The sequence below is a fragment of the Cetorhinus maximus genome, chromosome 11 (assembly GCF_964194155.1).
Source record: "Cetorhinus maximus chromosome 11, sCetMax3.hap1.1, whole genome shotgun sequence".
Lineage (NCBI taxonomy): Eukaryota > Metazoa > Chordata > Chondrichthyes > Lamniformes > Cetorhinidae > Cetorhinus > Cetorhinus maximus.
Window position 1 is genome coordinate 107,048,094 of NC_135889.1, and position 12,196 is coordinate 107,060,289.

At 40.3% G+C, this 12,196-nt stretch overlaps 1 protein-coding gene across 1 annotated transcript in view; it reads left to right on the forward strand.

Moving 5' to 3' along the window:
• The window catches only part of tnfaip6 (tumor necrosis factor, alpha-induced protein 6), a 43,194-nt gene extending 32,468 nt beyond the window's left edge, over nucleotides 1–10,726 (forward strand). The window contains exons 3-6 of the mRNA XM_078552557.1: nucleotides 6,035–6,196; nucleotides 6,953–7,181; nucleotides 7,900–7,940; nucleotides 9,864–10,726. Of these exons, the coding sequence (XP_078408683.1) occupies nucleotides 6,035–6,196; nucleotides 6,953–7,181; nucleotides 7,900–7,940; nucleotides 9,864–9,994 (563 nt within the window). The 3' untranslated portion in view covers nucleotides 9,995–10,726. The remainder of the gene's footprint in view (nucleotides 1–6,034; nucleotides 6,197–6,952; nucleotides 7,182–7,899; nucleotides 7,941–9,863) is intronic.
• Nucleotides 10,727–12,196: the final 1,470 nt, after the last annotated feature.

Consider the following 12,196-nt stretch of genomic DNA (forward strand, 5'->3'; position numbering starts at 1 on the left):
AGAATCTCTTTTGAAAAGCAATCCAGTTCATTCCATTCCCTTGTTCTTTCCGCACATCCCTGGAATTTTTTCTCCTTCATGTACTTATCTGATTTCCTTTTGAATGTTAACATCGAATCTGTATCCATCATCTCAAACAAGCGAGAATCTAACCAACTCCACTTGACATTCAAGGCTTTATCACTACTGAATCTCCCACTATCAACAATCTGAGGGTTGCCATTGACCAGCTGGACTAGCCATATAACCACCATGGCTACAGAGCAGGTCAGAGGCTGGGAATTCTGCAACAAGTAACTCACCTCCTGACTGCCCAAGCACTGTCCACCATCTACAAGGCACAAGTCAGGAGTGTAATGGAATCCTTTCCGCTTGCCTGGATGTGTGCAGCTCCAATAAAACTCAAGAAGATCAACACCATCCAGATCAAAGCAGCCCTCCTGGTCAATGCCCCATCCACACCTTCACTCCCTCCACCACTGGCAAACAGTGGCAGCAGTGTGTACCAACTACAAGATGCACTGCAGAAACTTGTGAGGATCCTTTAACAGCAGCTTATAAATCTGCAAGCTCTACCATTTAAAAGGACAAGGCAGCATGGAAACACCATCACCTGCAATTTTCCTCCCCCCCAAGCCACACTTGACTGACTTTTTAAAATTCATTCATGGGATGTGGGCATCACTGGCTAGGCCAGCATTTATTGCCTATCCCTGATTGCCCTTGTTCAGAGGGCATTTAAGTGTCAACCACATTGCTGTGGGTCTGGAGTCACATGTAGGCCAGACCAGGTAAGGGCAGAAGATTTCCTTCCTTAAAGGATATTAGTGAACCAGATGGGTTTTTACAACAATCGACAATGGTTTCATGGTCATCATCAGACTTGAAGCTATATCGCTATTCCTTCACTGTTGCTGGGTCAAAAACATAGAACCCCCTTCCTAACAGCAAGGTGGATGTATCTAAATCACAGAGACTGCAACGGTACAAGAAGACAGCTCACCACCACCTTCTCAAGGGCAATTAGGGATGGGCAAGAAACGCTGGCCTTGACAGCAACATTCATTTCCCAGGAATAAGTAATAAAAACCCTAACAGGTGCTGCATTCCAAATCCAACCTATCCTGTAACCTCTCCCTTCTTCATCTCACCTCTGGTTCTATTGTTAATCACTTTAAACCTGTGGCCTCTGGTTATTGACCCTTCAGCCACTGGAAAAAAATTCTCCTCATTTACTCTATCGACAGTATTCATGATTTTAAATACATCAATCAAATGTCCTTTTAACTTTAATGCAAAATCAAAATGCTGCAGATGCTGAAAATCCAAAGACAAAATGTCTGTCTGTCTGTGCATTGGCGAACTCCTCTGAGGTCCTTGGGCCAATCTCAATCAAACCTGGTGGGATGATACCTTGAACCAAGGGATATGTTGCGGAGGAATTGAAATCCAATCACCCCCACTGGGAGGCAGGGGTTGGTGGGGTGGGGGCTATGGCCTCCTGACCCTGCCTACACTGGTTCCCTGCAGGCACCGTAATGCAGATGTGTTTTAACCAACCTTAGCCATAGAGTCCAAGAAAGAATGTGACAAATTTACATCATAAATCCCTGACTTTCTTTCATATTTAATTTGTTTTTTTTCCCCTCATATTTGTTATGTTCTGAGGTACCACACATTATTACTTGGTAAGGGAAAGAAAAAGGTGGCATGCAGAACCAGGGAAGACAAAAGCTAGAGCAAAAAGGCAAAACGTTGACAGAAGTGGCAAGAAAGAAGGCTAGAGGTTGACAGAGAGTGACAATGCAAGAAGGGCCAATGCTGCAAGTAAGAGACCAAGGGCGGGATTTCCTGGTCAACTGACTTTTGGCCTCTCTCCAAATTTTCCTGTCCTGTCCATCTCGATCCTGCCACTGGCAGGAACGGAAAATCCAGGCACAAGGCTCCTTAAGGAAGCTTTCATCTGTAATCATCATTATAATTGAATCAGACCCAGAATATAATATTAACAGTAGATCAGAGGTGTGTGAATATTGTGGTGTAAGAAAGTGGGACACAGAATGAGCCACCTACAAAGTATGTGTAAGTGGTAAACTGAGATTGCCAAACTTAAGCAAGCCATCTGACCCGCTAAATACTCCTCTTATAGGAAGAATATCAAAATCAAAACACTGCTTGCCAAAAATATGAGGAATTATAACAGCTGAGTAGGATTGCCAAGAAGTATATTTATTTTAGCTCAAGAACTTCTAATGTGGTCTATCATGAAATATTTAAGGTTTCAACAAACACTGAAAATGCAGAAAGTGACCCTGAAATATGTAGAGAGTGACACTGCAGATGTTGTGTTTAACACTGATATTGAAAAATTCAGAGCATTAACAAACATTGATGAAATAAGTGCAGATGTAGATTTTGATCCTGAGGACTTTAAGAGTAACACTGAGGATGTAGAGAATGATTCATAGAAATCACAGTGGAAATTGTAAATCTAATTAAACTAGAGACAAGCCAAGTAAAGCAAAGGAAATGAAAGTAAATTCACTGTGGGGAAAAAAGTATTTTTTGTCAAATAATGTTTTTGAGTCTAATAATTTTGTGTGAATTTAGGGATTTGTGTTTCATATTTGTGGGATTAAAATTGTTAAGTAAAATAATTATGTGAAAGAAGGTAATTAATGGAATTGTTGAATGAAATCAGCTGAATATTCAATCCTTTCCCCCTAGGGTGAATATCTTAGCTCATTACATTATAAAAAATGTTTCCTTTACCATTTGTTAAAACTTTTATTTTTAACTTTCATCCCTTTATTTCCCAGACATAGGACAGGTAGCCCAGCTTGTCTAAAATAAAAATAAAATGCTGGAAATACTCAGCAGATCAAGCAGCATCTGTGGAGAGATAAAGAGTTAATATTTCTGGTCAATGACCTTTCATCATGGAGTTCCAGAAATTTCTGTTTTTACTCCATTTAGCCTTCTCTGCTCTAAGAAGACAATGCCAACTTTTTCTGTCTAGCCACACAACTGCAATTCCTCATCCCTGGAGCCATTCTAGTCAAGATCCTGGAACTCCCTCCCTAACAGCACTGTGGGTCTACACCACATGGACTGCAGCGGTACAATAAGGCAGCTCAACACCACCTTCTCACGGGCAATTAGGGATGGACAATAAATGCTGGCCCGGCCAGTAACGCCCACATCCCATAAATTAATTTTAAAAATCTCACCAAAATCTTCATGTCCTTCCTAAAATATGGTGCCCAGAATTGGGCACAGTTCTCTGTTGGGGCTGAACTATTTTTTATATAGGTTACTCATAACTTCCTGTCTTTTATACTCTGTGCCTCTCTTTATATAAAAAGGAGGAGAGGCCAAAGCGAACATAGGTCCCTTAGAGAATGAGGGTGGGAAAATAATAATGCGGAACGAGGAAATGGCAAAGGAATTGAATAAATACTTTGCGTCAGTCTCCACTGTAGGACACACTAGTAGCATTCCAAAAGCACTAAATAATCAAGGGGCAAAAGCGGGGGAGCAAATACAATAACTATCAGTAAAGAAAAAGTACTAGGGAAACTAATGGTGTTAACAGCCGATAAGTCCCCTGTACCTGATATGTTGCATCCTAGGGTATTAAAGGAAGTAGCTACACAAATAGTGGATGCACTGGTAGTAATCTTCCAAGAATCCTTAGATTCTGGAAAAGTCCCAAAGGATTGGATAACTGCCAATGTAACACCCTTATTCAAAAAGGGAGGGAGACAAAAAACAGGTAACTATAGGCCAGTTAGCTTAAAGTCTGTCATTGGGAAAATGTTGGAGTCTTTTATAAAGGATGTAAGAGCAAAGCAATGTAATCAAGCAGAGTCAGCATAGCTTCATGAAGGGGAAATCATGCCTGACAAATTTATTAAAATACTTTGAGGAGATGACAAGCAGGATAGATAAAGGAGAACCAGCGGATGTAATACATTTGGATTTCCAAAAGGTGTTTGATAAGGTACCGAACATAAGGCTACTTAATAAGATAAGGGCCCATGGTGTTAGGGGTAGTATATTAGCATGGATAGTGGATTGGCTAACTAATAGAAGACAGGAAGTTGGGATAAGGGGGGCATTTTCAGGGTGGCAACCTGTAGCTAGTGGAGTGCCACAGGAATCCGTGCTAGGGCCACAATTATTTACAATATATATCAATGACTTGGATGAGGGAAGTGAATGTACTATTGCCAAGTTTGCAGATGACACGAAAATAGGTGGGAAGGCAATTGGTGAGGATAACACAAGGAGCCTACAGGGCGATATAGACTTGGCAGATGGGATATAATGTGGGAAAATGTGAGGTAATGCACTTTGGCAGGAAGAATAGAGGAGCTGAATATTATTTAAATCCCAAAAAGCTGGCAAATTTGTTCAGTAGGTAATAGTGAAGCAAATGAAATGTTGGCCTTTATTTCAAAGGGAATGGAGCATAAAAATAGGGAAGTCTTGCTAAAACTCTGTAAGGCGCTAGTTAAACCACACCTAGAATACTGTGAACAGTTTTGGTCCCCTTATCTAAGGAAAGATATACTGACATTGGAGGCAGTCCAGAGAACATTCACTATGTTGATCCCGGGTATGGAGGGATTTTCTTATGAGGAGAGGTTGAATAGGTTGGGCCTGTACTCATTGGAGCTTAGAAGAATGAGAGGTGACCTTTTTGAAATATATAAGATTCTTGGGGGCTTGGCAGGGTAATTGCTGAGAGGTTGTTTTCCCCTTGAGAGAGAGTCTAGGACTAGAGGGCATAATCTCAGAGTAAGGGGTTGCATATTTAAGACAGAGATGAGGAGGAATTTCTTCTCTCAGAGGGTAGTGAATCTATGGAACTCTTTACCACACAGGGCTGTCGAGGTTGGGTCGTTAAGTGTATTCAAGGCTGAGATGGACAGGTTTTTAATCAGTAAGGAAATCATGGGTTATGCAGAAAAGGCAGGAAAGTGGAGTTGAGGATTAGCAAATCAACCATGATCTTATTCAATGGTGGAGCAGACTCAATGGGCCGAATGGCCTACTTCTGCTCCTACGTCTTATGGTCTTCATAAGGCCCAGGATCCCATATACTTGATTAACTACTTCGCTAACATGTGCAGCAACCTTCAAAAATTTGTGCAAAAACAACTCAGGTCTCCCTGCACGCCTTTAAAATTGTACTTAATTTAGCTTATCATCTCTCCTCACTCTTTCTGCTAAAATGTATCACTTCACACTTATCCGTGTTGAATTTCACTCGTCATGTGTCCACCAATTCCTCTAACCTCTTGAAGTCTATTGCTTTCTGTCGCTGTTTACTACATTTCCAAGTTTTGTGCAATTTACAAATTTTGAAATTATACCCCTGTAGCCCTAAGCCCAAGTCATTAAAGTGCATCAAAAAGAGCAATGGTCCTCATACTTCTTTCAATTTAGAACACTATACTCACTGCTCACGATGTGCTTTCCTCTACACTGGAGAAATCAAATGTGGATTGTGTGATTGCTTTGCAGAACATCTCCATTCAGTCCACAAGCATGACTTGAGCTTTCGGTCGCTTTTCATTTTAATGCTCCTCCCCATTCCCATTCTGACCTCTCTGCCTCTCTGTCCTTGGCTGCCTACAGTGTTCCCTTTCATGAGGCACTTTACAGCATTTCAAACTCAACACTGATTTAAACAATTGTAGATTATGACCACTGTTCGCATTTTTTTCAGGCAATGGTTGCTGGCAAAGGTTCTGCTGTTGTCATTTACAGCTCCTCTGGACCTGTCTTCCATTTCTTTTCTTCTACCATTAGCACTCCTTTTTATCTTGTACTATCGTTCCTTTCATCATTTAATCACTCTTGCCTTTCTCATGATTAAAAACCTTTGCTTTTGTTCTTCTCTTCCCTTTCCCTGTCTCTGTACTTGCTTAAAAACTAACTAATCCTAAATAAAAAGAGAAAATGCTGGAAATGCTCAGCAGCTCTGGCAGCATCTGGATTAACTCTGCTGTTTATTATTTTGCAGGCTTTCACGTGTGTGCAGCTGGATGGCTTGCTGGAGGAAAGGTTGGATATCCAATAGTAAAACCTGGAGCCAACTGTGGGCATGGAAAAACTGGTATCATTGACTATGGCTATCGAATTAATAAATCAGAACTATGGGATGTTTACTGCTACAATCCACATGGTTTGTTCAATACATATTTCATTTTCTCAATTCTACCAGTTATTCAGTTATAATAATTACAAATGCAGCCATATGCAAGAGCTGGACATGTAAGTTAAACTGTGACAGCACGGCTACATCAACTATAATCATACTATTCATTGAGTGTTATTGCAGAGTACTAAATTTATGAACTGGGTTAATACAGGAAACATTAGTAACAATAGAAAATTATGTTTGTTTTCCTGCTTATATTTAAAGTGAATATTGTGATTGGTCCAGCAGTTACAATGCTATAAAGTGACAGGTCCATTCTGAGTTCAACAGTCAGTGTCAAGTTGCAGTCAGGTTGAGCTTCCCTTATAGGTTAAGTTTGTGCCATCTCAACTGAACCATCAGTAGATATGAGGAAGTAGTTTCTTTCACCTACTTTGTTGCCTCGAGTGAGACTGGAAGGAGACTGGAGGTCCTTTCGTTAGGAGTGGCATGAATCAGGGATAGGTCGAGACAACAGAGTGCTTCTCTGTTCCACTCAGAAACACAGCAATCTTTATGAATGAGACAATTGTAAACTCCCAATAAAAAGGGATGTGGTTGGATGTAAAAAATACTGCTCCACAGTGATTTTGTGGTTTAGATAAACATCTCAGTGTGAAGAAATAAAAACAGAATTTTGTCCCAGCTTTTTCTCTGCCCTGTGTATAACGATCACAGAGAAGCTTTTTTTCTAGTTTATTACCAAGTATAATTCTTTTGTTGGTGTTTTCTGCTCCTCAGCAAAGCAATGTGGTGGTGTCCTAACAGATCTTGAGCGGATTATCCAGTCACCAAATTACCCAGATGAATATGAACATCAACAGATCTGTTACTGGCACATTCGACTGAAGTACAAGCAGCGCATCCATTTGCAGTTTCTGGAATTTGATGTAGAAGATGACCCATCCTGCTTGTCTGACTACCTTGAAGTGTATGACAGTTATGATGACTTGCTAGGCTTTGTTGGCAGGTAAATGTTTATTGGCACAGCGGAATGATAATGTGATAGAACTGCATTATGGTAATACAGTAATTTGGGGTAAGCATCAAGCCTTTCCAGTTTCACATCGATTTCAGATTTGTTCTTGTACTGCCCATTATTTCTATTATGTACTATTTCCCTCTGATCAGATATTTAATTGATGGTGACTTAATTGTTTAGACATCTAATCCAAATCAGTGGATGCAGAAGGACATTTTTCACACAGAAATCAATTAAAATATCATATATTTAACTACCATCCTTATCTATTCAACGTATTTCTCATTAGTATTAAAAATAAGTGCATGACCAGGGTCTTCTTAGGGAAAGGGCAGCCCATTTATTGAATTATTTATTGAATTCCTAAACATTTCCAATGTGTCTGTTGCCTGAATAATTGGATTTTGAAACCAATTCTGAATTTTAATTAATTGTGAACAAAGATGATTCTAAGTGCTTAGGATGACCATCCCAGTGGTTCATAAATAAGATTTCCTGCTGCCTCCCAAAAGAACCCTCAGGTTCATTTCAGTAACTGTAATACAATGGCTGCGAACCACACTGGTAAATGTGGTTCAGGTCAAAATGTATCTCTGATTATTTTGTAGACCTCAAATCCAATTTTCAGTTTCAAACATAAATCTTTGCTAGTGAATCTTCCATGTTCAATGTTAAATCTCAAATGTCCTATTTTATATGTTTTCAGATTTTGTGGAAATAAATTACCAAGTGACATCATTAGCACAGGTAACCATGCAACTTAATACAAATCCTCAAAGAACAATATGCTGAATGAGAAACGTGTTAAAATTTTCTGAGATCAACCCCCTTTAAGAAATCTTGAAAATAATTTTCAAACTTTTTATAAGACAGAACTCCATTGTATATAAAATAAATGCTGAAGTTATTTGTGACTATTTGTGAATTATTTGGTAACTGAGCTTACCTTTCATTACTACAAGTACTTCACTTTCATTACAAACTATTGAGGCACTAGTTACTAATAGCCATTCTAGTCCAATACAACTGCAGCAAAAATTTCACTTTAAACTTAATTAACTCAAACGGATCACTGCTGTGGCCCATGGACTAACTTTCCTGTCAAAACAACCTCAAACCATAATTCAGATGCAAGGAAGAAAGTAATTGATTATAAGACCATGATGAATTCTAATCCCTTTGACTTTTGAATTACAATAGATAATGTTGGCAAAGGGAAGATTAAAATGACATGAGGCTCAGCTCAGAGCCCAACAAATTTCACATGTCACAATCAGAGTTCAGTTCAGCTGGATACAATGGATAAAAGTTGAGTCCAAGACTTATCTAACTGTCGCATGCAAATAAATATATCATAACATCATAGAAATTACAACACAAAAGCATGACATTTTGGGCAACACATCTGTGCTGGTAATAACTCATTGAATGGAACTATCAGGTCTAAAAATCTACAATCCCATTTCAGTGCTAGTAACAGTGGCAGCACGTGACTTCCACAGCACTCACCCGATTCTATTAGTATTATCAGGATCAGGCAATTTAAACAACGTGGGCAGTTGTGTGTGCTGCATTGGCATAGTTGGCAGTGCCTGCAAGAAGGGAGGGGTAGTATTGGTCAGCACTGGAGAAAAATAGGTTTGGCAGAAAATGAAGCAACTTCAACTGTAAGAAACCCCACTTTTAACACTTTGGTGGTCCCACTTGCACCATGTAATATATAACAGGCTCAGCTCAAAGTCCAGCAAATTTTACATGTTGCAATTAGTGTTCTGTCCAATTTGGATATAATGGATAAAAGTTGGGTACAAGGCTTATCAGTTGCATCAACCAGATATTGGTGACATTAGTTTCAAAGGACCCTCACTCTTGGCCACCGGCATCCCAATCATAAGCTCCCAGCACACAAACAGGGTTATGGTTAAACAGAGTCCTGCCCCAATTTCTGCCCCTGTTCGCCTCATCTGCCCTAATAATGTCCCCAGCAAAGCTAGAGCCAGGAGTGATGGTGGCATAGTGGTACTGTCACTGGATTAGTAATCCAGAGGCCCAGGCTAATGCTCTTGGAACATGGGTCTGGCTTACATGTACTCCAGACCCACAGCAATATGGGTGACTCTTAACAGCCCTCTGAAATGGCCCTAGCAAGCCACTCAGTTCAGGCCAGGGATGGGCAACAAATGCTGGCCTTGCCAGTGACACCAACATCCCATGAAAGAATAAATAAAAAAAGAAATTAGGGCCACCTACTCTAATCTTATTTTCCTAGCCTTTTCCCTTATACCTTTACATTCTCCCTTTTCACACGTGTATTTGATTGTATTTTAAACAGTGTTATTGTCTTTATCAATATAAAACCTCCCCAAAAAATGACTCATTGGTATACCACGCGCTTTTCACTCCTTTATCAGATATCTTCATTGAAGCCTTAGGTTTCTCCAGTTGTATAGAATACTATCCACAAGAAGATAAATCCTTCTGCGGATTTTCAACATTTCCGACTCACTTGTGCCAGTAGTTGTTCTATTTTTGATTCTGCCACAAAAATAAGAAATAATGAAAAGTTGTTGGCAAGTGACTTAGTGACAGGTTTTAATTTATTGACATTGAGAATGGCAAGTTACTGCAAGGTAAATAAAACTGACCAACTGTATTTTCCTTCTACTATAGGCAATGTTATGACCCTGAAGTTCTTGTCAGATTCTTCAGTTACAGCAAAAGGTTTCCAACTTATTTACAAGGTCATCATGCCACCTTTTCCAGCTTCAAGCAAAGAGATAGAAGACACCACTGGTCAATGAAATCACACCGTCCCTGAAGCATCCAAGTCAACCTCACTGTTCAACGAATTCAGTTAATTGTATTGTAAATGATCAAAGATAGGTTTGGAATTTCTTATACCCAACAACTATACACTTACATAGGATTTTGGATTTGATGCATCAAACAGAAAATTGATTTGGATTTGGATTTTCTGAACAGTAGAACTCCTTTTAATTCCTACATGGTCTCTGTACTCAGTTACAACATAATTCACAACTCTAGCTATTGACAATACAAGCTTGCATGTGTACAAGTTGTTTTCCGGTTTAAGGAAACATAGTCCCAGACCTTCCGCTCTCCAGATGGTCATACCCCTGAGATATCTCAGAATATCTGCTGGGGGACCCCTCAGAAGTCCCAACGCAAGGACTCCATGGGAATTGCCTGTGATGTTTCCACTTCTGTTGGGCAATTACCCTGCGCCTGGAACCCTCTGAAACTCCAACTTGAAGTCGGAGACTTCAGATGGTTCCGACTTACTTAGTAGAATAGTTACCCAGGAAATGTTAGAAGGATTAAAACTAGTTCTAACTGCTGGGTAACAATACTACTGATCCCCCTCCTCCCCACTGGACCCCTGGGCTAACACCCCCACCAACTACCCTCCCAGCCCGCCGACTACCCCCGACCCGCTGACTACCACCCGATCACGCGACTGACACCTCCCCCATCCCAGACCCAACCTACACCCTCACCCACTTACCTGCCACCCTACCTGTCATCCACTTACCTGCCCCCTACCCCTTTACCTACCCACCTGCCACCCTATCCCTCACCCACCTGCTACCCCATCCCTCACCCACTGATCTGCCACCATATCCCTTCACCCAACCACCTGCCATCCTAACCCCTTACCCACACCTACCACCCTACCCATCACCCACCAACCTGCCACCCAACCCCATCACCCACTTACCTGCCACCCTAGCCCGTCACCCACCCACCTGCCATCCTATCCTTCAACCACTTACCTTGCACTCTCGCCTTCCCTCCCTAGCTTGTCAAAGTGGCTTTGGGGCATTTAAACTTAGCAGAATTTGACAGTTAGTGCCATAAAAAGTGGCCTGGCTTGGCTTCCCCCAATGCTCCTACACTACGAAGGAAGGACTCCAGGAGCAGGTATGCTCCACATTTTTCAGGAGGCCTGGTTCGGAGGTTCGGGCGAGAAATGTGGAGCTCCAGTGCAAGGTAAGTAAATAGGAGTGGAGTGGAAATCCAATGGTTATTGCCACTCCTCAGAAGATTCAGCCCATAATCTAGAATTGTTCAATGCACCTGTACTTGATATCATGTTACCTTATTTAAAAAGGAAGCCTATCTAATACAATTGATATCAATAAAAAAAGTACTGTCATTTCCAAAATATCATTTCACAACTGAATGCTAGAAAACAAGTATTGAGCAGTCTTTTAAAGTATTTTTGCTTTTACTAAATATTATTATGAGTGCTACTTGATGATGTTGAGTATTTCAATCAGCCAATTAATTTGCTATTATTTCTAACTACAAATGAGCCTAAATGCTGTAGTACAAAAATGTTTTATATATATTTTTGCATGTTTTGCTTTTGAGAGATGCCATCAATGAAGTTATTCATGCAGAAACTCAGTTACAAATTTACAGTTAAGATCCCAATAAAATGTTCAAATAACTATTTTCTGCTCTTACTGCAACATTATTAAGTAAACAATAAAATTAAGTCTGTCAAAATTGAATCCAACCAAAAGGAAAATCTCAATTGTTACATAAAACGACACTATATTAATCATACACCTAGATGTAAATTGCCCAATGCTTTGAGGAGCAGTCAGTGTTATGATAAAAAAAACAGCATTACATCCTATGAGTGGCTTTGGGACATATCCTATTAGTTATGGAAAAGAACAAGAAACAATCAAAGGTGGAGATACTTATTTGAAGCAGAGATACTTTCGGTGAGTTGAAAAGGGATCTGCTCCAGCTGGATTGGAACAAAGATTGGTGGATAAAACATTACATAAGCTTTGGGAGAGCTGCAAAGAGGAGATTGTTTGGCTGCAGACTAAAAATATTTGCATGTGGGAGAGAGGCATCCAAAGCTAGAGCTTCTGGAATGACTTTTTAAAAATTCATTCATGGGATGTGGGCTTCACTGGCTGGGCCTGCATTTATTGCCCATCCCTAGTTGCCCTTGGGAAGGT